We start from the raw sequence: 27,815 nt of genomic DNA on the forward strand, positions 1-27,815 counted from the left end.
GTCTCTGACCTAACGAAATTTAAAGTTTGGCATTTCTTTCCTTCCCTATGTACTTTGCATTAATTAAAGGCACAAGAACAATGACATGGTTGAATTCCAGTTTTCTTTTTTGTCAGCTTGTATCACCACCTAGGCACTAGTTTTAAACGCTATTATTTGCTATTAGATTAAAATAGATTGGAAAATCAGTAACAACAAAAAGCCATCATCATAATCACACAGTTTTAGCACCGTATCAATTGCTGTAAATCACAGAGATATAGATACAATGTAGTTGTCATGTTGGTAGTGATTAAAAGATGTAGAATCCCTAATCACTACAATGAGAGAGAGTGTCATCAATAAAGAGAATCTAGAGCTAAGGAGTTGTATCGATCTGCACAAAGGAATTTGCAAACTGTCTTCAGTTATCTTACCCTTCAAGCATTGTAGAAGCTCCTTTTAAAGATGTGTTAACACTTTATGTGATGAAGACAAACAAAAATATAGTTTATTTACATGCACGTGGTTGCTGTTCAGTTTCTAAGAAATATAGATATGGGGTTATTTTTAAAGAGAGAGTTTCACTCCAAATAAATTATCTTTGCAACATCAAGTTATCTCACACTCAGGTATTTTGAATAAGTATTATGTTTTTGAATCAACGTTATTTTTACACGAAACATGAAAAAGAACATTATTCTGACTCAGAAACTAATAAATGTATTTTCCTTTCTCAAAATAATACGTATCTTGAAATTTGTAAAATTCTATTCCAAAAAGCCTAAAATTGTGGGCAGAAATGCATTTCAGATGACCTAATGCAATAAAATGATGTATCATCTACACTCTGTGCTTCCATGTGGATCTGGTACACTGTTTTTTGTTTTTTTTGTTTTTCTAAGAGGCTCCATAGAACAAACACCCAGGAATCATATCTATGGGAATCCTTATTAGTAGAGGACCGTTTGATAGTGGGTCAAAAGGGAAATCATTATTTATATTTAGGATTTGAACTAACATCCTTTGTGTAGAGTCAGTCTACCTTCAGTTTCCCCTGCAGTTTCCCCGTTTTCACCACACTCTTCTTTATGCTTGGGTGGTCATATTTTGAAATTTCCCCAGGACCAGTTTTTCATGCAGTCACGTTTCTCATCACATCTGAAGGATGTTGTGCTTCGCATGGTAATTAGGTCCTCTTTGTTTCAGCTGCTGTTCTGCTCTTAGTTACTTCCTCAGTCTGGAGGCTATTGCTGTAATGTCAGAGCAGTGTAGGTCCTCTAGGAGTAAACAACTTGGCTATTACTTGGTTTTTTAAACTGATTTACATCCAATTTCAGGTTTTATGCAGTTATGTTTACTCGAGTTGTTTTTTACAGAAATAGGATTTACTGCAGTCTTCAAAATCTCAACTTATGTGGTGTGTGTGTGTATATATATATATATGTATGCTCTGATCAGTGAGCATACGTAGCCTTGTATATTGACTTATGCACATAGAAAAATGAAAACGTAAGTGATTAGTAAAAAAGGCATCAATAATGCATGCTGATTTCTTTTTGAATTTCAAGAATACTTTTATTTGTATAATAACTGAAGAATACAGTTGAATTTTGGGGGCCTAGGATACTGTCTTTCAATATCCTTATTATTCAATTAATAATCCATTCTTTTCAAATGTAGCATCAGAAAGTACTTTGGAAAGCAGTATTATAGAGTGTCAGGGATGAAGCTTGTATCCAGAAGATCTGATGTGATCATATGCATACGACTCTGTTATCTTGCAGTGACACATGGAATTAAGCTTTGGAGCTTTGTCACCTGGGAGAGCATCATCCTGTCAGCTATTCAGAAAATAACAGCTTTTTCTTTTCACCCAATCAAGGGTCCCATCTTGCAGCCTTTACCCAGGCCAAGGTTTCTAATGTCAGTGGGAAGGCAAATTAGCATAAAGATGGAAGGAATGAGCCTTAGTAAACCCCTGTGTATTTTCCCACCAGGTAATAAGACCATAGATATCCTACCCACTAGAACCAGGGAAATCTGTTGGAACCACTATGCTGAATTCTTACAAAAAATTAATATTTTGCTTCAGAACTCCTTGGGAACCTGAAGGTCAGTGCTAACATTCAGACTAAACTGGGGAATGAAATGCTTCATTTATTTACTTTGGGGTAACTACGGTGTTCTTGGAATGATATAAAACATGAGAGAGTTTACAGTCCCCTTCCTAAGACTTGACCCTCTGTCTGCTCCTCTGCTTCTTCCCCTTTCTTAGGGACAGGTTTAGGGGCTATAATTCAGAAATGAGGGCCCACTCTCAGACCCAAGTTTGGCTACAGTGGAAATCCTTGCCATCAGGAGTTTTGCAGATTTTTTTAAAAATAGGCTTTTTCACAGGTCTATTTCAAAAATTCTAATCCCTGCCCTGCCAGTTGCCTGCTGTGTGAACTTTGGGCCATTCTCTTAACTTCTCTGTTCTTCAGTTTCCTCATCTGTAAAAAGAGGATTCAGTACCTATTGTCCCTTCTACTTAGACTGTGAACTCCATGTGGGCCGGGAACTGTGTCTAACCTGTTTATCTTATAGTTGCCCCATTGCTTAGTACAGGGTTTGGCGCATGGTAAACACTTAACAAATAGTAGGATAATCATTCTCATTATTAGGTCACTTAATCCCAACTAAATACCCCAGACTGGAGAGTCGTGAACAGGGGGATGGCTTTTAAAAAATTAAAAAGTTTGGGAGATCCCCTCTATATTATAAGCTCACTGTGGGCAGGGAATATGTCTATCAGCTCTGTTGTATTGTCCTCTCCCAAATTCTCAGTACAGCGCTCTTCAGAAAGTAAGCTCTCAAATATCATTGATTGACTGATGGAGATCAGCAGTGGTGAAAGCAGCCATAACAATGATAATAATAATGATGGCATTTATTAAGCACTTACTATGTGCAAAGCACTGTTCTCAGCACTGGGGAGGTTACAAGGTGATCAGATTGTCCCACATGGGGCTCACAGTCTTTATCCCCATTTTACAGATGAGGGAACTGAGGCCCAGAGAAGTTAAGTGACTTGCCCAAAGTCACACAGCTGACAAGTGGCGGAGCTGGGATTTGAACCCATGGCCTCTGACTCCAAAGCCTGGGCTCTTTCCACTGAGCCATGCTCCTTAGTCTGAATTTTAGGTATTGTTTGAGTTGGGAATTAGAAAAACTCAGAACAAAAATTCATTGATGACAGACATTGCATCTCCTCTGCGTAGACTTATAGTATACCTCTGCAGGAACAAAAAAAAGGAGTCTTAGGAAATCACAAACTCTATCTCCATTGCATTCTTATTTATGAAAATTTTGGATGATCTGAGTAGCAGCAGAAGAAGGCCAAAATAGCTTCTGTGTATTTGCCCTCTTTGTACTTTAGGGTTTCATAAAGTAAGGATGCTGTTCATAATATTTTCTGTAGATTCAGAAATATCTAGTTACCGTGTAACCTTTACTTTTGACCTCTGCTTTTACTCTTGAAACCATTCACCTCACTTGTGGGAGGATTGGAAATCTGGCATCTCAATCAATAGCATTTACTGAGTCCCTACATTCTGCAAAGCAATATATTGGAAGACCAAATCCCCACCCTTAAGGAGCTTACCAAATACCACAATTATTAATGAGCTTACTGTCCAGTGGGGGAGATAGATGCTAAATAAATTATTATGGGGCAGTAATAGAGCATAGAAGGTCTGTATGTAAGTGCTAAGAAGGCTATGGTATCAATAATAATAATGATGGCATTTGTTAATCACTTACTATGTGCAAAACACTGTTCTAAGTGCTGGGGAGGATACAAGGTAATCAAGTTGTCCCACGTGGGGCTCACAGTCTTAATCCCCATTTTACAGATGAGGTAACTGAGGCCCAGAAAAGTGAAGTGACTTGCCCAAAGTCACACAGCTGACAATTGGAAGATCCGGGATTAGAACCCATGACCTCTGACTCCCAAGCCTGGGCTCTTTCCACTGAGCCACGCTGCTTCTCGTGCTTAATAAATGCCATTATTATTATTATTATTATTATTATTATTATTTATTATTATTATTGGAGTTGCAGCAGGACTGAGGTGGAAATTGGGGAGCTATAAAGTGTGGAAATTAAAGGTTACTCACAAAAGGCTTTCTGGAGTCGTCATCTCAGAAGAACTTTAAAGATAGGGTGAGCTGTGGTCTGTCATGAAGCTAGAGGGAATCTGTGGCAAGGACAAAGGCATGAACAAGAAGCAGCATGGCTCAGTGGAAAGAGCCCGGGCTTTGGAATCAGAGGTCATGGGTCAAATCCCGGCTCGGCCACTTGTCAGCTGTGTGACTTTGGGCAAGTTGCTTTACTTCTCTGACCTCAGTTCCCTCATCTGGAAAATGGGGATGAAGATTGTGAGCCCCCCGTGGGACAACCTGATCACCTTGTAACCTCCCCAGTGCTTAGAACAGTGCTTCGCACATAGTAAGCGCTTAATAAAGCCATCATTATGAGACTGAGGTTAGTCAGAAAGGAATGAAGAGTGCAACCCAAGGGATAGTGGAAGAAAAAAGAGAAGAGAAAGGAGGAGGAAGAGAACTGATTGAGTGCCATGAAGTTAACTGTCTGGAGTTTCTGCTTGCTGTGGAGAGGGTGGTTTTGAGAAGTGGGGAGATGTGTGTAAAACAGTGATTCAGAAAAATGATCTGGGCATGAGAGCAAAGTATGAACTGAAGGATGAGAGTAGAAATTAGAAAAGTAGAAAGTAGAAAATTAGTGACACTATGTATTGAGTGATCTCATTAACCAACAGTGCTTCTATTCTTATGGCGACGGCATCAGATTTTAATGTTGCAGGAGTGGGTTTAATAATAATGATAATTGCATTTGTTAAGTGCTTACAATGTGCTGACACTGTACTAAGTGCTGGGGTAGATGCAAATAACAGGTTGCACACAGTCCCTGTCCCACATGGGGTTCACCGCCTTAATTCCCCATTTTACAGATGAGATAACTAAGGCACAGAAAAATGAAGTGACTTGTTCAAAGTCACATAGCAGACAAGTGGTGGACTCAGGATTAGAACCCAGGTCCTTCTGATTCCCAGGCCTGTGCTCTTTCCACTAGGCCAGGCTGATGTATACACAGTACCTCATATTGGTTTCAATGGCAAAAGAAGGCAAAATGAAAATTTTATAGAGGGATCCCAATTATAACATGGTCCTTAGAGTCTGGGTTTTGGGACCATATAATGGATGAGTTGGGATCCCCCCCTCCAATCTAGGGCAGAAATGGAAAGATCCCCAGTTAATCACTTTGATTTGACCCCATTTGGACAGAAGGGAGGTAAATTCTCATTTCCTCTCTTCCAGTTTCGGATGGCACCTGTACTGCCTAGGTGCTTTGGGGGACTTGGGGTACAGAGAATCCTCACTAGTCCTCAGACTAGTCTTTGGGGATTTTTCTTTTCCTTTGAGTATCCTGACAGAAATTCATCCAAAGATAATTCAGGACTGTGAAAGCCCCGTGTGCTATAATGTAGTAGGGCACCATGGTATTTTATTCAAATTATAAAGTTGAATTGCATTAAATTGATTCTAAAAAACTACTATTGATCTTCCATTTTTCATTTCACGCTGTTTGATCATTTTGTTCTAGAACTGCTTCCTGTTCTTTAACTTCATGAGTACTCCTATAAGGGGTAACACCAACAGCTCAGAACATTCAAGAACATTAGTCTGCTACAACATGCTGTATTCACTACATTAGTATTCCACGCTGGCTAGGAATCTGGTTTTTATGCCGTCAATGTATAGCAGTTTACAAGGTGCTAACTCTAGATCACCCCGGGAAACAAAGGCACTGAAAATCAATTTTCATAGATTTCCTGGGTGAGGCGGTAAGTACTTTCTGGGCAGACCTTAAGTTGAAAAGCCAGCTTTATTTTTCTTTACCAGTCTGCTTTAACTGAAATATTGTAAACTTCAGTTAGAGGTGAACAGTGAGAAGGAAGAATTGGGAAGGAGAAGAAAATGTCAGAATTTCACGCAATTAAACCAGATGTGTCCAAACTTGGTAATATGATGCATGACTGGCCATCTCTCCCACATATGGTGCATGTAAGGTTCGCCTCATGGTAAACCATTGAATTTGTAGCTGTAGTTCCTTGGCTCTGTTCACATTTCTCCTTCTTGGTTTCATGATCTGCCATGGACAATCAGTCCATTTGTAATTGCTGTATGCCTGACTGATCTTTCTTTTAGTGCTGGCCACATCATTTGAGGCTATCCTTCACTGTGTCTTTAAAGCACATTTTTGTCCACTCAACCTAGGGTTTCTCCCATTCCAGCTGCCCGTACGCTGATTTTGGGACATTCTTCTATTGTCACTGGCCAAATGAGAGGAGATTGTTTCTGGGCTGAGGCACTGATGTTTGTCATGGGATCCCATTGTTTGGGATGTTAAATATGACACCTAGGGAACAGAGGAACTGAGAGAGTAGTTGGAAATGGCATCGCTGGTAGGTTTGTGTCTTGCTGACTGATTTCCGTAGGAGAAATACTTGGATTATTTATAGGAGAATGACATTTACAGCTACTTATATGGATTTCTCCATCCATAAATCAACACACATTGTTGTTTTGTTTATTTAGGTCATAAGTAAATTATACCCATTTATCTACTCCTCTCCTTCCACTGAGCTATTTGCAAGTTTCTTGACAACAAGAGAAATAGCAATGAGGTTGAAGAGGAGCTGTGAAATGGGAAAAAAAATCCACGATATAAATGTTTTCATTTTTCTCACTGCTTTTATTACTTTGGAAGGCATCATACCTTTCCCTTTGTTTATTCTTATTCTTATTATTATTTTTGTATTTGTTCAGAGGTTACTATGTGACGAGCACTGTACTTGGTGCTGGATGTCAGGGCCTGGCCCAAACTTGGTGCAGCCAGTAGTTCTCATCCGTAAGATGAAACCTTTCATTCATTCATTCAATCATATATATTGAGCACTTACTGTGTGCAGAGCACTGTTCCAAGCTCTTGGGAAGTACAAATCGGCAACATATAGAGGTGGTCCCTACCCAACAACGGGCCTAGGGTATCCCTCAGTTACAGGCATAATTTCTTATGACAAGCAGCATGGCCTAATGGATGAAGCATGGCACTAGGAGTCAGAAGGACCTAGATTCTAATTCCCTTGTCTGTTGTGTGACCATGCGCAAGTCACTTAACTTCTCTGTGCCTCAGTTCCCTCAGCTGTAAAATGGGGGTTAAGACTGTGAGCCCCGTGTGGGACATGGACTGTCTCCAACCTGATTATATTGTATCTACCCAGCACTTAGTACAGTGCCTGGCACCTAGTAAGCGCTTAGCACAATAAGCGCATAATAAAATTTGCAGCAGTACCTCTTCCATGAGCCATTGTTCAAAAGAAAAAGGGAGATGACATCTGGAAGGTATGGTCCCTGCCCTGTGGGTTTGTAATTATGATATAACAGCCTAGGCAGAGAGAGGAAAGGAGATGAGTAGGTTGTGGGGGAAGTGGTGCGATTCTGAAGGTGCAGATTAATGAATAATACCACTGTTGTGTCTCCTGCGGTGTGGGCTGCTTCTCTCGAGTTTATGACAAGCATTTTCTGTAGGGTTACTTTTAACTCCACCAATAGTTTGTCCTCTAATTTTACAGTCAATTTACTACTTGCATTAGCAGCTCTGCCCTTAGAACAGAGACAAGTGATCTCTCATTCTTAGCAAAACAGACGGCTCACTCGTACACTGTAATGTAGACTTAGGGGTAAACCTTCAGTACAATGTGCAGGGACTTAGCCTCTTGACAGCCATTAACATTAATGGGAATTGCTTGGCTAAATCCCCACACATCACGCTGAATATTTACCTCACATTGTCACTGTTTTCAGGTCATTACCATTTTCTTTCTATTGCTCATACATCATTGCGGTGCTCTTCTCACTCTTTTGAATTAAGGGGCTAATCTGCTGGCATTAAGGATTTAGAAAACCTTACTCAAATAGAGATAGGATATAATTTATAGAGTACATAAAATCACTATCTTGAAAATACTGAGAGAAAGACATATCATCGCATAACAGGTGTTTGCTGGTCTAAAAACTTTCAAGCATCAGGATGAGGAATCATACCGTGCTTTCGGGCACAAATTGTTAAACATTTTAAAATTAATGTAACTTATTTTATAAGGATAGTCGAGCCCCTGGTTAGGTAGGTTAGAGATTAGGAGGAAGATAATACATTTTTACAAGCCGAGTGCCCCTTTCCCAGAGTCCTGGATAACTTATAAAGTATACCTTTGGTAGTATCAATTGCCTTGTTTAAACGGGTATTTTATTTTAGATTTAAAACTTCCTCTTTCATTGCCTCCTTTTTGTATGGAAAAGGCCCCCAAACTGATTCTATGGATCTTTGAATTTCTCTTTACAGTGTAACATCTATTGGTAAAGTTTATTTATCCTGAGTTGGGAGATTTGTTGGATTCTAGCTATATGTCTTCTCTACAGATCTTGGTTTTGCACTTATGGCATCAGTCAGAATGAATGGGAGTAGAGGAGTCTGCCAAGGCCGCTGCAGGGAATTTCCCTGAAGGATCCCCAGTCTCCTAATAGATCAGTGTCTCCTCTTGTCTGTTTCTGATGGGGTCCAGCAGCAGGTCAGCATCCTTAGGTAAAGAAAGGCTTCCTGAAGTGAGCAGCAGTCACGGAAAGTAAATTAATGGAACCCGGCATCTGCTGAACTCCTTGACAATAAGGAATTCTCACTGCCAACATTTAGAACCCACTGGAAGTGGTCTCCATTGGAAACCAGCTTTCGACTTTCTGCCCTGGGCTGCCAAAAGTATTTCAGCAGAAAATGCTAAAGTAAGTTGAACTTTGAATGATAATTTCAATGACTGTCTCCTGAAATGGATTACTGCTCTAGCACTGCACCTCCGAGGCTCCGGGGTTGAACTGTGCAAGATGAAAATCTGTCTGGGCTGACAGTTGAAAAGGTCGCGGATGAACTGATGTCAGGTGATCTCAACCCAATCCAAAATCTCGATTAGCAGAAAGATATAGGAACCGTTGTGGGTTTTTTAATCTTTTTAAACTACCAGATTGTTCCTTCCTTGACTAAGCTAACCAATAGATGAGACTCAACTGCCAATTAGAGCTTACCTGAAACCTGTCTGGAAGAATCCAGATGGGTGAAATGTATATATACTTAGTGAGCTTTTGCAAGAACTTTTTTTTTCTATTTTGCGAGGTCATCATTATAAAGGGCTCATTTCTTGGTAATCCAAGTATGAAATGTTATTTTTACTTTTTAAAATGTTTTATACCTGCATTTTTGTTGTGGAAGCACTTATTCAGGAGAACTGACTATTGTAAGGGTAGTATGTACTTCATTATTACATACAGCCAAAAGTCAGAGCCATTTCTCTTCAACTTAAGTAGTTGGGTAGTGGTTAGTTCAAAGCCCTGCATTGCTGTCAGATTTTCAAAAGGTTAAAATAGGCAGTGCTGTATTGTGCCAGACCAGTGACTCTTTCAATGCAATATTCTCCCTCCAATATTGGCATCAAAATACACTTGGAGGAACAGAGTCAAACTGTGTTCTATATAGTTCAATGGTGCCATTCTGAGAAAGGAAAGAAGAGGATGTAAGGAGCTTCTACTTAAGGAACCAAACTAGGGAAAGCCCTAAATGCAGCCCAAAAAAGAGACACTGAGGAGAGAGGTAGGAGGTGCCAGACCCATGCATCAGCCTCCCAGGATACCTAGTCTTCTCAGAATCTTTCCAGTTTGTCCACTTACGTTTCACAAGACGACGTAATAAGAATAGAACATGGCTGCCTCATGGAGTAATTTAATTTTTTTTATCATAACATTATGATGCTCGTGCCAGAGAGGAGCAGATTCAAAAATCTTCTCTCCATGGTCAGAGCACCATACTAAGCACTCATTGGAAGCATACAGTAGAGTTAGCAAACATATTTAGCATGCTTTGATTCAGTTCAGGAATGTGTTTGTTTTTGCTTTTTTATGGTACTTGTTAAGGGCTTACTGCGTGCCAGGCACTGTACTAGACACTAGGTATAAGATAATCTGGTTGGATGCAGTCCCTTTCCCACAAGGGGCTCACAGTCTTAGTCCCCATTTTATAGATGAGGTAACCGAGGTACAGGGAAGTTAAGTGACCCGCCCAAGGTCACACAGCAGACAAGTGAGGGAGCTGGGTTCAGAATAGTGAGAACTGGGATTAGAAACCAGATGGTGCAATCTCCAGGCCGATAATACAGCTAATATTAATGCCTTCACAATACATCTGATTTTGATTTTGCTTTCTCTTCTGCCTATTTCTATTTCTGAGTAATTGATTTAGAGAGCTCAAGCATATCCACTATACCAAGAAAGGATAATTGGCAACACAAGTATATTGTAAAAGTAAGTGAACATTCCAGTTAGGCATCCCAAGCCACTGTAGTCCGTGCATTATCCTTGTTTTAGCCTTCGGTGTACAATACAGCGTGCTCAGAGTTCACCGGGGAATGGGCTTCTACTGAATGCCAGAGGCCTTTCCTTTACGGCATGCGCTATGTCAAGGGTATGCATTTTGCCGCCTGATTTTCCAGAGGTGACAGGCCCTTCAGTGAGCTGATAGTCTCCAAGCGTGCTTTAAGTGCGGGGCAGATGATGCTGTAGGGGCATCTCTTAACCTAACTGGAGATATTAAGCCCTTCCCAGGGGGACTTTAAAAAACCAGAAATATCTTTTATTTGCTGTATTGATTTTTCTGCCAAAAATGTAACAAATCATAGTGTTTTCAAGGAAAACCATCAAGTCCAAACTCCAATATTAAAGAACAATTTCCTAGACACAAAGATCTCGGATACATTCCTTGAATGAGGCAGAAGAGGAAAATGTGACAGTAGCTGCATTGATTACAAAGCCAGGGAGGGGACGTCTGTGAACCATTATTTATAACAGAGCAGAGTGGTAATTTTGCCACTATCACATCTCAAATATGTGACCATTTTCATAGTAATAAAACTATTACTCTGTAACTGTTTACTTATCAAGAGACCATTACGTGATTGATGACCTGAAAATGGAGGTTATCTTTCAATTCATTTGAAATGCAAACTGACTAGAAAATCTATATCTATTGTGGCATATTTTTAGGCAAAATCAGGCACCTACTTTGACACCCTCCCTCCCCCATTTACATACCTTTGAGAAGAAAAATCACATAAAAGCCATCAAGAAACACATTTCACAGCAGGCAAATTAATTGGTTTTACAGTATTTGAATGGAAGGTTTGTCAAATAAAACATGCCATGACAGTTAATAGTGTCATTTAGAGGCAGAAAATTATTGGCTTATTTGTTATTGGATAAAAGGAAGGCAAACACTTTGTATTAGGAAGTTTTAATGTGTTTAAAATCCTCATTAGGGATTTATGGACATTCTTGCTTAGCATAGCGCCTCATTAATTTGAAGCTAAACAGTTACTTCTGTGTTTCAATTCCAGTTTTTTTTTTTTAACTTTTCTTTAATTAGATCTTGCATTAGGGTTTGGTGTCTACACCACTGGAAATGTAGAATTAATTAATGAGATTTATAAATCTAATGGAAGTAAATTATTCTGAGCTATCGTTTCATTTTAGTGAGCAGTTAAACAGAATGTAAGTGTGCCCGGATCTAAGACGTTTCAAAAGTACAGAAAAAATCTGAAGTTCACTGACTATATTTAGCAATGTCACTTGGCATTAAATAGATAAAAGTACTTTAATTAGAGTTATAACTAGTAAAGGAGATAGTGAGGATTGGTTGCCTATTCAAATGGCTTTTTCTGTAAGATGTAAGTTAATGCTGTCAAAGAAGTGCAATTGTAGCTCCATTTGTGTGGAATAATAGTGTCATCCAGTGGCAATTAAGATAATCATAAGAATAGGGTTTAGAGATATTAATAAAGATATTAGCAAGATCGCTAGATGGTAGTCTGTATTTGGATCAAATTCTCATGTAGCTTTTGCCTTTAATTTTTTTTGTTTTACTATTTTTATAGAGGACATATGTACATATTTTTGCAAAGCTGGTTGAACTTATATTGCCTTATGGCAGACTTACTTGAAATAATCCCACCAAATAATCCAAGTTTGCCATTTTAAACAGAGGCACGTGAAGCATTGGTCATTTTTATTGAAATGCTGTGTTTTGCTTTGTAGGATCACGTTTCATGAACTTTGGAAAAGGGTTTTTCTTTTCCAGAAGGCAATCTAAAAATAGAATTCAAAGAAGTAAATGAAAATGAATAACTGCAAACAAGCTTTGAGCAATTAATTTGCAACTGCACATTGCCCTCGCAGCTGTGTCTTCTCAAACTACTATAAAAATTTGAACGGCTACTCCTCCTTTATAATGAGGAAATCCTTGCGTCTTGGGGAAGCCTTTTGTTTCTCTAGGTGCATTAGGAACCTCATCAATCCAAGGTGTTTCCTCCAGTCTCAGATACTTTAAAATGCCTTGCTTGAGTTTTGTTTTCCGAGCGTAAGTCTCTCGAATAATGAAAAGTAGTTCAAGTGTATCGCGAACGCGAACTATCTCTCAGGCTTTCAAAACATCTACGCAGGTTGCATTGATGAATCTGCTGTTTTTCCTACTCAGATATATACAGCCTTAAAGGTTTCTTTCCCCTGATGTCAGTCCAGTGGAAAGAACACAGCTCTGAGATTTTGGAGGCCTGGGTTTATTCTTGGTTCTGCCTGTGGGGCTTTGCCATTGTTGGGGAAGATCTCTCACCAAAGAACCCCCAAAAGCATCCCACACAGTTGACAGACCCAGTGGGAATCCTGAAAAATAATTAACAACTGTGGGTGGGGAAGACCGCAGAGACTACCAAGGCAATCATCAGCCAGATCAGGGTGCTTTGGTGCCATATTGTGATCCCTTCGGCTCTAAACGGGTCCCGCTTGTAAATTCCCTGTTTGTGCACTTGGCAGTGTGTTGCACTTGATACCCCAGAGGGAACAGAACTGGCAGGGATAAACAAAGGCAAGTGATGTGGCACAAAACCCTATAGTCGATTTCTCCACGCATGTTCTTCGCCCTGCAGTCTCAGGCCTCACACTCCTCTGTTGGTTCAGACGGGATGACTCCATCACTTAAATGTTCTCTGTCCCCCACAATGTGCAAATTCAGTCTGGATGGTCATGTTGGACATCACCTAAGGTATAGCTAATAATAAATAATAATCATGATATTTGTTAAACACTTAGCAGGTGCCAAACACTGTGCGGAGTGCTGGAATAGGTGCCAGATATACCTTTGGGGGAAAAAAATTCCAATTCACATTTTCAGTGACTCTATTTTCATTCTGCCTGGAACTGGATATCAATAAATGTTAAAATCTGCAGCAACTCACCCCCGCCTAGCCTGAAATTTAGCGTTAAAACCTGAATGAACTTAAGTGGTTTATCGTAGCCACAACTGAGCTGATAAATTTTGGCAATATGTTGATCGGTTATGATCATTTGGTCTGCTGATTCCCTCCTGGCCTCAAACTAAACCTCTAAATATTGTTTCTGCATTCCTCACTCCTCAAAAATTATGATGTCTATTCATAATGGAAATGACCCGGAAATGACCCGTGGGAATAACCACTCGTGATCATTCATCGGGAGCAGTTTCTGTAGGGGTGGTAAAAAGGATTACGTCAGCCATGTAGCTGTTAAGGGCCCAAAGTGTACAGAGCAGATTTGGGGTCACCATAAACAGGCTGAGGCTTTTAGACCAGAGGAATTATCAGAGGTAGGGCACCTCAGAGATAGGGGAGCATGGTGGGGCTGGGGAGAATTTAAGAGAATAAGGGTGTAAAGCAAAATATGAGAAAGATGGAAGAGATAGAAAAAAGAGAGAAAGGAGAAGCAGGAAAGAGGGGGCAAAAGACAGTTGGGACTACTGCTTGGTGGCAGGCCTGACCCAGGATGATCCAATTTAGGCAAGAATGCCAAGACCCCCTACCATTTTGAAGCCAGGTTCCAATGGATAGTGCTAGTCTCTGCTCAGCCAAACTGGCAGATTCTGAGCTATATTACCTTTGCGACTGTGGGGAAAAAAGTGCTTACATAGTTGCCCTGAAACCACCTCCGGTACAACTTCCGTGATCTGTCTACATGTTTTGTTTTGTTGTCTGTCTCCCCCGTCTAGACTGTGAGCCCGTTGTTGGGTAGGGACCGTCTCTATATGTTGCCAACTTGTACTTCCTAAGCGCTTAGTAAAGTGCTCTGCACACTGTAAGCGCTCAATAAATACGATTGAATGAATGAATGAATCTAGGTAGAAGCAGTCGTGCCTGGAAGCCATCCTGTCAAGATCAGCCCTTGAAGGGGAGGGGGCAGGAGAAGGGGCAGTTGTGGAAAAAAATGAAATTTGGGTGCAGCCAGAAATACGTTCAAGCCACATTAGAAACTCATAGAATCAATCAATCAATCGTATTTATTGAGCGCTTACTGTGTGCAGAGCACTGTACTAAGCACTTGGGAAGTACAAGTTGGCAACATATAGAGACAGTCCGTACCCAACAGTGGGCTCACAGTCTAAAATGGGGAAGCAGTGTGGCTTAGTGGAAAGAGCCCGGGCTTGGGGATCAGAGGACGTGGGTTCTCATCCCGGCTCTGCCACTTGTCTGCTGTGTGACCTTGGACAAGTCCCTTAACTTCTCTGTGCCTCAGTTACCTCAGCTGTAAAATTAGGATTAGGACTGTGTCCCACATGGGGCAACCTGATTACCTTGTATCTGCTCCAGCACTTGGAACAGTGCTTGGCACATAGTAAGCGCTTAACAAAGACCATAATTTTTATAGTGGGGGTGGCAGTAGCAGTTATGCCACTGAAGAGGTAGAGGAGGTTTCCTATTCCCAGCCTTCTCTCCTCCATTCACATCTTCACCGCTGCTGAGGACGCCTGTCACTCTTGCTGAACGCCCCCCAAAATCTGACTGTCTTTGCCTGATGCAAGTAAGTGTGGTCACTCTAACCTTCCCATGTGGATATATGCCTTAGGGTTGTCTACAGCACGTTCTGTATTCAACCTGTACTAGATGTGTTAAATTTTAATCACGAAGAAGGGGATCATGTCTCTGATTTTTTTTCCCAGTGTGCCACAATTCACATTTCATACCTCCTTCCAGATAGTGTAGTAGCAACCCATCTATTTGACCTGATTCTACGTTATTTCAGTTGTGCATTTACATTTCTGATACTAAATTGTCATGGCAGGTTTCTGTGCTAAATCATTTTTCATGGACTACATTGCCTTCCGACATTTTTTATTTGGCTGGAAAAGAATATTTTAAAGTAAACACAGTTTTTATGCAAAAAAAGTTTTCCAGATTAAAGCAAAATTGCTGGAGGATTTAGATCATCATCATCATCAATCGTATTTATTGAGTGCTTACTATGTGCAGAGCACTGTACTAAGTGCTTGGGAAGTACAAATTGGCAACATATAGAGACAGTCCCTACCCAACAGTGGCTCACAGTCTAAAAGGGGGAGACAGAGAACAAAACCAAACATACTAACAAAATAAAATAAATAGGATAGATATGTACAAGTAAAATAAATAAATAAATAGAGTAATAAATATGTACAAACATATATACATATATACAGGTGCTGTGGGGAAGGGAAGGAGGTTAGATGGGGGGGATGGAGAGGGGGACGAGGGGGAGAGATTTAGATTTGCAGCTCATGTAGCATTAGTTGTTTATGAGTCACAGATATGACCCCAGAACAGGTGAAAGTTACAAAAGTTATAAGTCTTTTCAGGCTAATTTCTATGATCTGTCCTTCCTGTTGATGTTGCTCATGGACTTTAAAAAGCCAATCAAAAAACATGTAAATGAAGATCTAAAGCCTTGAGATTCCCTGATGCCAGCTGAAAAAATTACTGAAAACTCATTTGGTAGTATGATAAAATCAGTTGATTTTTCATTTCAGTAATCCATATAGAAGAAATTCCAAGTCGCTTGATTAAATTATTGGGTAAATGCAGCAATTTATTAATGAAAATGCTAATAGTAATTAGTTCTGAAACCATAATTAATGTAGGTTATGAATATTATATTACTTCACTCTGTACTGGCGGAGCTGCATTTGGGCCCATAGTATGTCAGCGTTAGCAACTGTTAGTTTTAGTATGTACTTTATAGGTAATGAACTTGAAATTTCCGAATATTGCTTTGAAATATTTCATTTCTTGAGGAAACAAGTCACAATGGATTGCTACAAGTATGAGCTTGGAAAAATGGCCTCTCCCTTTGAAATCCATTAATAGTTACACCCTAAAAGACTTACACAGATCTCTGTGATAGTTATGTAATAATTCTTTTCATGTTTTGCATTTATATAAGTGTTTTCCACTTAATGTCCATTTCTGCTTGTGTGTTTGTGTCTGGGCCACAGTCACAGTACATTTAATATTCAGGAGTATGTTTAAATGGATTAATATATCAGAATAATTAGAGCAATCTAAAGCATACTAAAAGAATCATAGTCGTTGCATGGAAAGTTTGATTTTTCACAGGCACAAAACATTACCAACAGATTCTAGCTATTTATTAGAGTAAGGATTCATCGTTAGGTTCTCACTGCAGAATCTTTCAATACATTATATGTCAGTGGGCCTTCTTTGGGAATAGGAAGATGTGTCTATGAAATGAGTTACTCAATATTCTGGATCATCCAAGGACTGGCTGTCCAGTTGGTGACTCTATGGACCATTTGTATCTCCAGCTACTTACTTTTACTCCTGGGTGAGATTTTTATCCTTTGATGTCTCTGTCATAGGGTTATCAGTGGCATGGAAAGAACGTGAAGCCCTTAGTCATCTTTTCGGCTTTCATTGGTTTCCTGGTTAAAAAAAAAGGAGATTAAAGCTTGGCACGACAAAATTCGGGATTAGCCAAATGAACTTTCTGCACCATTAAGCTGAGTGAACAAAGGAAGTTGAGGGCACTTCAGGTGTTGAGTAGAAAATTCAGCAAGAGGCAGTTCCTTCCAATTTTTCCACTTTGGGTGTGTTAACTTATAATTAACCAATTATTATTAACCAATAATAATAATTATTATTAACCAATAATAATAATAATAACAATGACATTTATTAAGCGCTAACTATGTGTCAAGCACTGTTCTAAGCACTGGGGAGGTTACAAGGTGATCAGGTTGTCCCACGGGGGGCTCACAGTCTTTATCCCAGTTTTACAGATGAAGTAACTGAGGCACAGAGAAGTTAAGTGACTTGCCCCAAGTCACACAGCTGACAAGTGGCAGAGCCGGAATTTGAACCCATGACCTCTGACTTCAAAGCCCGTGCTCTTTCCACTGAGCCACGCTGCTTCTCTAACTTATATTCCCTCAGCCACGAAGTGAGCATCCCACTTAGGGAAGTGCTTATGCCACTATTATAATGATAAATGCTAGACAGAGAGATAGCAAAAGATAGGACAGAGAAAAATCAGATATCGTTTCTCTAGCCATTAACATCCCTGAAAAATCCAGAGCCGTCCCCTCTCCAGTCTGGCCCCTTAATGCCACCAGGATTCAGAGCATGGACTATTTAGATAGGGGGTCTTTTAACTTGGAGGCTCCACCATTAACCAGAGCCTACTTTCCATTAAGAAGTGAAATGTACAAGGGGCAGCATTTTAAAGGCCAACGCCGGTATTCAGAATCAACTTCAGCAGAGCAGAATTGGAAACCCATCTGGCAATATGTTGCTGAGAGTCTTTTGGAGGGGTTCGAGCCCAGACATTAGAGGGGTAGGGTAAAATGTAAGGGTCTATTCATTACATGAGCATTTTAAACTCAAATATTTTCTAAGAAATCCATTTCGAATTAATCCCTGGAGAATGGATATTTGTCCAACCCTGACTACAGCATCCTACTCGAGTTTGATTGCTTCTCCTGATCCAAGAATTTGTGGTTAGATTTACGGCAAAACCCAAGAGTCTACATTGATGCATGTTTTGATAGATTTTTTTTTTTTCTAAGACTATCGATTTTGGCAATTTCAGATGTAGATAACGGTGAGTGCAGTAGAGGTACAAGTCCTCTTGATATTCTTCTATACTCATTTTATACATAGAATCCATTTATGATATGCTAGGGTGGGAGGGGCCACATTTTGCAAAAGTCAAAGTGAGATGGAAGCAGGTCTTCTGGGAGTGGGGCCTAAAAAGGGAGAGGACTGTATTGGGCTGAAAATGAGACTGAGGTGTAGGGTTTATTAACCAATCAGTGAACACTGTACTAAGAGCTTGGAAGAGTTCAATACAACAGAATTGGTAGACCTGTTTCCTGCCCACAAGGGGCTTACAGTCCAGAGGGGAAAGCAGGTATGAAAATAAATTATGAATATGTACCTACATGCTGTGGGGCTGAGGGTGGGAGGTATATCAGGTGCTTACAGGGCACAGATCCAAGTTCATAGAGAGCACAGAAGGGACAGCGAGTAGGGGAGATGAGGTCTTAATCAGGGAAGGCCCCTTGGAGGAGATGTGATTTTAGTAAGGCTTTGAAAGTGAAGAAAGTAGTGGTTTGTCATATTCATTCATTCAGTCATATTTATTGAGCTCTTACTGTGTGCAGAGCACTGTACTAAGTGCTTGGGAAGTACAAATCGGCAACATATAGAGACAGTCCCTACCCAACAATGGGCTCACAGTCTAGAAGGGGTAGATAGACAACAAAAAAAAACAGCTGTCAATGCCATCAGAATAAATAGAATTATAGCTATGTACACATCATTAATACTATAAATAGAGTAATAAGTTATGTGCAAATATACACAAGTGCTGTGGGGAGGGGAAGTGAGTAGGGCCGAGGAAGGGAGGGGGGCAATGGGGAGGGGAGAAGGAGGAGAGGAAAAGGGGGCTCAGTCTGAGAAGGCCTCCTGGAGGAGGTGAGCTCTCAGTAGGGCTTTGAAGGGAGGAAGAGAGCTAGTTTGGCGGACATGAGGAGGGAGGGCATTCCAGGTGAGAGGTAGGATGTGGGCCAGGGGTCGATGGTGGGACAGGCAAGAATGAGGCCTAGTGAGGAGGTTAGCAGCAGAGGAGCAGAGGGTGCAGGCTGAGCTGTAGAAGGAGAGAAGGGAGGTGAGGTAGGAGGGGGCAAGGGGATGGTGAGCTTTGAAGCTGAGAGTGAGGCACCACGAGCCGCACCAGGGAGTGTCATATATGGGGGGGGGGGGGGGGGGTCCAGGCCAGTGGGAGGTTGTGGACAAGGATGTCTGATGCAAGGAAATAATAATGATGGTATTTAAGTGCTTACTGTGTGTGAGCACTGTTCTAAGCTCTGGAAACAAGATAGACAAGATGGAGGTGCAGGGAGAGGACCAGCACTAGAGAAACGAAGTGCAGACAGGGTTGTAGTCGATCAGCGCGCTGAACTGGGTTGCAATACGAAATCAGTGAGGGATGATAATTTGGAGCAAGTTAAAGAGTGCTTTAAAGATAGTGATAGGAAAACTGTAGAGTTGAATGGGCAACTACTGGAGGTTCTCGAGGAGTTGGGAAGAAGTGGACAGAATGCTTTTTAGGGGGCAGAAAAGTGAGCACTGACCTGAGAGTCAGAAGGTCATGGGTTCTAATCCCGGCTCCGCCACTTGTCTGCTGTGTGACCTTGGGCAAGTCACTTCACTTCTTTGTGCCTCAGTTACCTCATCTGAAAAATGGGGATTAATCAATCAATCAATCAATCGTATTTATTGAGCGCTTACTATGTGCAGAGCACTGTACTAAGCGCTTGGGAAGTACAAATTGGCAACACATAGAGACAGTCCCTACCCAACAGTGGGCTCACAGTCTAAAAGGGGGAGACAGAGAACAGAACCAAACATACTAACAAAATAAAATAGGATAGAAATGTACAAGTAAAATAAATAAATAGAGTAATAAATATGTACAACCATATATACATATATACAGGTGCTATGGGGAAGGGAAGGAGGTAAGATGGGGGGATGGAGAGGGGGACGAGGGGGAGAGGAAGGAAGGGGCTCAGTCTGGGATTAAGACTATGAGCCCCACATAAGACAACTTGATTACCTTGTATCTCCCCCAGTGCTTAGAATAGTGCTTGGCACATAGTAAGTGCTTAACAAAAACTGTAATTATTAAATAAGGACAAGAGATGGGGAGACAAGAGACCGATGCAGTAGTAAAGACAGGGTAGTGGCACTTGGGATGGAGAGAAAAGGGCAGATTTTAGTGCTGTTGTGAAGGTAGAACTGTTGCAGGCTTTGGTGATGGATTGAATATGTGGATTAAACGAGAGCGATGAGTCAAGGATAATACCACGGTTTATAGGGTTTTGAGATGGGATAGTGGTGTTTTCTACAGTGATGGGAAAGGCATGGGGAGCACAGGGTTTGTGTGGGAAAATGAGGAGTTCTCTTTTGGACATGTTAAATTTGGGGTGTCAGCAGGACAACCAACTGGAGATGTCCTGAAGTCAAGAGGTAATGTGAAACTGCAGAGGATGAGAGAGATCAGGGCAGGAAAGGTGGATTTGGGAATCATCTGCAAAGAGATAGTAGGGTTTTTTTCCTTTGGTTTGTTTTTTTCATGGCATTTTTTAAGTGCTTGCTACATACCAGGCACTGTACTAAGCCCTGGGATAGATACAAGTTAATCAGGTTGGACACAGTCCATTTCCCACGTAGAACTCGCAGTCTTAATCCCCTTTTTACAGATGAGGTAATTTAGGTACAGAGAAGTCAAGTGTTTTGTTTTGTTGTCTGTGTCCCCCTTCTAGACTGTGAGTCCATGTTGGGTAGGGACCGTCTCTATATGTTGCCCACTTGTACTTCCCAAGAGCTTAGTACAGTGCTCTGCACACAGTAAGCACTCAGTAAAGTGACTTCCCCAAAGTCACACAGCAGATAAGTGGTAGAACTGGGGTGTGGACCCCTGGTCCTTCTGATTCTCAGGCCTGTGCTTTATCCACTAGGCCACACTAGTTGATGCCGTGGGCACCAGTGAGTTACTGTGTGTGAGCACTGTTCTAAGCTCTGGAAACAAGATAGACAAGATGGAGTTGCAGGGAGAGGACCAGCACTAGAGAAACGAAGTGCAGACAGGGTTGTAGTAGATCAGCGCACTGAACTGGGTTGCAATATGAAATCAGTGAGGGATGATGGAGAGTAGAAGGGGTATAGATGGAGAGTAGAAGGGGACCCAAAGTTGAACCTTGAGGGACTCCCACACTTAGAGGGTGGAAGACAGAGGAGGAGCCTGCGAAGGAGATTGAGAATGAGGAGAGTACAAGGATAGGACAGTGTCAGAAAAGCCGAGGTTGGGTATTGTTTCCAGGATTAGGGGGTGGTCCATGGTGTTAAGGTCGAGGAAGATTAGGATGGAATAGAGGCCATTGATTATGGCAAGGAGGTCATTGGATACTGTAGGGCAGTTTCCTTGGCATGAAGTGGGTAGAAGTCACCTTAGCGGGGGTCACTGTGCCACTTAACTCCTGTGCCTCTGGCCCCGCCAATGTTGGGTAACCTCTGACTATGTGAGACAAAAATAGGACTTGATATAACTCTTCCGGGATCTATACTGGTGGGGAGATGGGAACCTTGTCTGGCCTCATAAAAAAATAAAAAATAAATAATGGCATTTATTAAGCGCTTACTATGTGCAAAGCACTGTTCTAAGCGCTGGGCACTGTTCTAAGCTCATACCCACTAGTTGGTCACTTTGCACTTGGGTGTAGTCATCCTAGGGCTGGTGCTATCAATGGGCCTCCACTGTTGCAGCTCAGAAGTGGCCACATGCACATCATAATCCCAAAACATCATGACCCACTTCATAATTACCTTGGTCACTGCCCTCACCCCCTCCTTCATGTGCCACTCCTTAGGATGTGGGAGGAGATATCTGGTGTAATGGAGTAGCAACATTAAAAATGGTGAGCATCATTTTTGTATTAGAACTATTGTGTTTAAGTTATAAGAGTTGTCTTGGAAAAAAAAATAGCTGCAGAGAGGCCATCACTGGGGGTTTGTCATTCAGGGCTGGTCACCTGGCATGGAGGAGGTAAGGGATTTGAGGAACAAAAGTTCCACCCTCAAATCCTACTCATATCCGATGATGAGAAGCTGAATATCATAGTGGATAGAGCACAGTCCTGGGAGTGAGAAGGTCCTGGGTATTAATCCCGGCTCTGCCACTTGTCTGCAGTGTGACCTTGGGCAAGTCGCTTCGCTTCTCTGGGCCTCAGTTGCCTCATCTGTAAAATGAGGATTAAGATTGTGAGCCCCATGTGGGACAGGGACTGTGTCCAACCCGATTTGTTCGTGTCCACCCCAGCGCTTAGTACAGTGTCTGGCACCTAGTAAGCACTTAACAAATACCGTAATTATCATTATTATTATTATTATTATTATTATTATTATCATCAGTGTTGTGCACACCACTGTCCTTCTGTGTCTCCCAGTAAACGGGATTAGGAGACCCCTCTTGGAATCTCATTCTGGAGATGGTGGTGGAGCCATATTGGTAACGATGGAGAGGTGGTATTAGTTTCTCAATAAGGTGAACGCTCCTCTCCTTTCTAGGCTTTAGTTCTGTCACCCCGTCCTTAACCCCTGCAGATGGAATGCCAGCCGTCACCTGAAGGGAAGCAGGCCAGCCTGTCGGAGAGCACTGTGATTTGGGGTCACGGCCACTCTGAGGAAAATCAGAACACTCGGTTCCTCCGTCATGTTGTAGGGAATTAGGAGACGTGCATTTACATGTATAGAACATAATGTCAGAAGAAACGGTTGTGCACATGCGTGAAGCACTCATCAGGATGCATGTCTGATAGCTTGGGTTTGCCTTTCCTTCTCACCTGAGTGTTGAGAGAATGGAGTGTATTATTATTCATAGTAATAATAATAATTGTGGTATACATTCATTCATTCAATCATATTTATTGAGCGCTTACTGTGTGCAGAGCACTGCACTAAGCGCTTGGGAAGTACAATTTGGCAACATATAGAGACGGTCCCTACCCAACAGTGGGCTCACAGTTTAGAAGGGGGAGACAAGTCTAGAAGGGGGAGTACATTACGCACTCACCTTGTGTCAAGCACTTGTTCTAAGCACTCCCCCGCTAGACTGAAAGCTCATTGTGGGCAGGGAATGTGTCTGTTTATTGTTATATTGTACTCTCCCAAGGGCTTAGTACAGTGCTCAGCACACATTAAACGTTCAGTAAATTTGATTGAATGAATATGAGTTAATCAGGTTGTACACAAGTCCCCGATGCATGTGGGGCTCACAGTCTAGGAGGAAGAACAGGTATTGAATCCCCATGTGACGCAGATGAGGTAATTGAGGCCCAGAGAAGTGAAGTGACTTACGCTAGGTCACACAGCAGGCAAGTGGCAGAGATGGTGGTAGAACCCAGGTCCTCTGAATCCCAGAGTGTCCTCCTTCCCGTCGGCCATGCCGCCCCCCTTGTTTGCTGATTTAAATGACTTTAAATAAAACTTAGACTTTGTATAAAGCAACATTTCCCAAAAGATGGTTGAGGTGGATTCATTGATCTTTCCAGATGGAGTCTAATTGTCTTAGAATCGGTTTTCTAATTCATAGGCTGAAGTCTATGACACACTTAGAATGAAACGCTGGTTTTCACTTCAGACCTCTAAAGTTCATTCATTCAATCGTATTTATTGAGTGCTTACTGTGTGCAGGGCACTGTACTAAGCGCTTGCATTCTAACTAACAAACCTGAAAATACTGCTATTTAACAGGACTGGGGTCAGCATGCATTTTAGCATACTGATATTTACACGTACACTGGCTATCCTTTTACTGAGTCGGTGCCAGTGTTTTTGATTGGAATCTCTTGGAACTGCCTGAAATTCTATTAACTGTGTCTTATTTGTTACTTGAAGGTAGTAGTAAGTTGCTTGTGGCCCACTCTGCCAACCTGAGGTTTGAATGCTTTCTGTTGATTTAAAACACAATTGTCTGTTTAAGGATAATTACTGTTTTGTGTTTCATACGAAAGTATTTGATGGTTAATTTTGTTTCTCTATTTCCCAACAGATTAAGTATTATACAGTAAGCTTTTCTGGGAATAACTGAATTGTTCTTTTTTTTTTTGTTTTGGTTAGGTCAGCCTGCCCAATGATCCCAGCTGTGTGGAAGAAATCTTGCGGGTGAGTTTAAATCTTTATTCCTGCATCTTTTAATAGTGAAGCAATCTATTTGTTTAAACTGGTCTAAGTAATTATTATGCCACGTTAGTAACACCATAATGGGGAATAGTCATATTCAGGCTTAATTCGTCTACCTCTTTTAACATCACCCTGCCGTTTTTCCTTCTCCCTAGACCTCTCCTTTTGCTCCAGACAAGCCAGTCTTTCCTTAGCTTCTTGCCATCTTCAAAACATGTCTCACAACTGGAAATCACCTTTCAGCCTCACCTCCTCCAGGGAACATTCCCCGGTTGAATGGCCAATGAGAGCTAGCTCGGCTACACCAGATTGTGTCGTAAAAGGAAACACTGTGTTTACCTCTTGGATGTTGGGATCTCAGCCCTACAAACAAATCCCTGGAAAATAGTCAGCAATTAAAATATGCACACACCAACAAAAAGGAAAGAGAAGAGCATCCTAAAAAGATAAGAGGCCTGCTAATTCATCCGGCCACCTAAAAAGCAACCTTCAGGGGTATGGGAAATTAGCCTTTTGTTCTGTTCTGCTACTCAAAGTCTAAATTATTACCCTGCCCATTTGAGACAATGCCCCTCATAGTACAGCTCCCAGCCACGTTTGAGTGTGGTTAACTTATTCACGACATCTAATTTCAATTTTGGGAATATGGCATACTGACTGCAGTGCATCTTCACATGTCCTCTGCTCTTGCAAAGAGACAGGACTTATGTCAGATGTCAGATGCCAGACAATCAGGCACTGCTTTCTGAAAGACCCAGGAGAATGGGAAAAAGCCGAGAAATAAAGGGCTGACCAAGATAAGCGGAGTATCTGACCCATCCTTCCTCCCCTCTCAGCAGCAATGACTCTTGGAATTCAAAAGACTCAGAAGTGGGGAGAAAAGATTCAGAAGTGTTGAGGGTGGTTAAACATGGAGGTGTACTAGGATAATAGTAAAATGAATGACTTCCCTTGTTCTGTTAATATTCATATAAAAACAAGGTTGAACAAATATGAAATAATTTGGAAGTGTACATACATATTATTTGCTCTGGGAATATATGGTTCTCTCTGAAACATTTCATTTTAAAGCTGGTAGCTTAAGTCTAGAGGCCTGTTTGGGGATGAAATGGTATTTGTGAGGCCAATTTAAAGACTCATTTTCTGTAACTAACTTACAAATATTTGACATCTTGAACTTTCATGAATTTCATCTCCTGGCTATGTGCTGGATTTGTGCTTATCAATACTAGATTTGGTTCAAAGAATATAGGGTGAGATGTCTAGTTTATGCTTTGTGGCAGCATGGATGTTAAATCAATGAGGATTTTAGATTTGATTTAATAGTGATGATGGATGTTTAGGGTATCACAGGGACTCTGTCTTCCCTTTACATGCACCTTGTCATGATATTTACAGAACCTTAAATAACTCTGTGCCTCCCAGTTTCTTCAGTAGTGTGATTGAGTTTTTCTAACAGAAACCAGTCTCTAACAGAGTCTTTCTTGGAGGCTGAAGTGGTTCCGGGGAATTGTTCCAATGCCGTAACTTCCCTGCGGGATGTCTGAAAAAACAAGAACTGATCTGGCTAAGATTTGATGCCTCCTTTAGGCACCTCCTTTTAGGTATTACAGGCATCCTTAGGGACTGGGGATTCTATGTAAGTGCGTGAGTGAGTGGGTGAGAGTAAAGGTCAGTGATAGTAGTAATATGATCTTACAGATGTTTTAAAAATTGCGCTTCTTAAAATGTTGGTGGGACTTCCCATTCCAACATAGATTACCTCCTAGCCACTCCTACTCCCTAATTCCCAGCTACCAACTCTCATGCCGAATAGCTAGTTTTAGGACAGACACAACTGTGTACAATTAAAAAGGCTGTGGAATGCAGTTTCTGAAATTCTCATGCAAACCCCCAACCAAACAGGTACTAGAAAGGCAGCATTTCACAAAATTACTGCTGTGACCATCACCTAATATTTTAGGCCCCAGAGTGACCAATTTCTTGTCCCAGGCCCTTGAGGCCTGAAATTGTGCGTGATTTGCCCTCTGCGGCTCGGGGAGCAGGGTCTGGCCAGCCATCTTGTCAGGAGCTTGGCATCTTCATTCATTCATTCATATTTATTGAGCACTTACTGTGTGCAGAGCACTGTACTAAGCGCTTGGGAAGTACAAATTAGCAACATTCATTAAATTGTATTTATTGAGCGCTTACTGTGTGCAGAGCACTGTACTAAGCCCTTGGGAAGTACAAGTTGGCAACATATAGAGATGGTCCCTACCCAACAATGGGTTCACAGTCTAGAAGGGGGAGACAGACAACAAAACAAAATATGTGGACAGGTGTCAAGTCATCAGAAAAAAATAGAAGTAAAGCTAGATGCACATCATTAACAAGATAAATAGAATAGTAAATATGTACAAGTAAAATAGAGTAATAAATCTGTACAACATATACAGATGGCAACATATAGAGATGGTCCCTACCCAACAACGGGCTCACAGTCTAGAAGGGGGAGACAGACAACAAAACAAAACATGTAGACAGGTGACCTGCTTATGACGTTTGCCCTGCCCTCTTATGGGTTTTTAAAAAAATGGCATTTATTAAGTGCCTACCATGTGCCAGGCATTAGACTAAGCACCGGGTAGATGTGACATAATCAGGTTGGACATAGTCTCTGTTCCACGTAGGGCACTCAGTCTTAATCCCAGTTTTGCAGATGGGGTAACTGAGGCACAGAGAAATGAAATGACTTGCCCAAGGTCACACAGCAGACAAGTGGTGGAGCTGTGATTAGAAGCCAGGCCATTCTGACTCACGGGACTGTGATCTGTCCACTAGGCCATGCTGAGTCTCAAGCTCGCAGTACATAAGGCAGGTGGTATTTTGCAAAGTGCTTTGTTGACTTAATAAAAATGTAAATAATCAGTTCTAAACTCTTAGAGATGATGGAACCATTGGCCAGGCTCTTACAGGGTGTTTATAAACAGGGAAACTGAGGCTCAGAATTTTTTTTTTTGTGTGTGTGTGTTTTATTGTATCTGTTAAGCACTTGTGTCAGGCTGGGGTAGGTACAACCCAATCAGTTTGGACACAGTCTGTGTCCCCATGAGACTCATGGTCTTAATCCCCATTAGGGGATTAAGGGGAACTGAGGAACAGAGAAGTTAAGTGATTTCCCCAAGGTCACACAGCAGACAAGTGGCAGAGCCAGAATTTAAAACCCAGGTCCTTCTGATCCCCAGGCCTGTACTCTATCCACTAGGCCATGTTGCTTGTTGTCTTTTTTAAGTGCTAACTACGCATCACACACTGTTCTAAGTCCAGCGCTTAGAACAGTGCTTTGCACATAGTAAGCGCTTAATAAATGCCATTATTATTATTATTGCCAGAGCAGATGCAAGATAATCAGGTTGGACTCAGTCCCCATCCCAAATAGGACTCTGTCTAAATTGTACGGAGGAGGATTTAATCCCCATATTACAGATGAGGTAATATAGGCGCAGAGATGTTAAGTGACTTGCTCAAGGTCACACAGCAGATGTGTTGGAGCTGGGACTTGAACCCAGATCCTCTGATTCTCAAGTCAGGATCTTTC

The 27,815-nt window shown here is 41.4% G+C and overlaps 1 protein-coding gene across 1 annotated transcript in view; it reads left to right on the plus strand.

Moving 5' to 3' along the window:
- AFF2 (AF4/FMR2 family member 2) overlaps positions 1-27,815 on the plus strand; it is a 361,545-nt gene that overhangs the window by 141,714 nt on the left and 192,016 nt on the right. The window contains exon 7 of the mRNA XM_038747704.1: positions 24,173-24,217. Within this exon, the coding sequence (XP_038603632.1) occupies positions 24,173-24,217 (45 nt within the window). The remainder of the gene's footprint in view (positions 1-24,172; positions 24,218-27,815) is intronic.

The sequence above is a fragment of the Tachyglossus aculeatus genome, chromosome 6, assembly GCF_015852505.1.
Source record: "Tachyglossus aculeatus isolate mTacAcu1 chromosome 6, mTacAcu1.pri, whole genome shotgun sequence".
Classification (NCBI taxonomy): domain Eukaryota; kingdom Metazoa; phylum Chordata; class Mammalia; order Monotremata; family Tachyglossidae; genus Tachyglossus; species Tachyglossus aculeatus.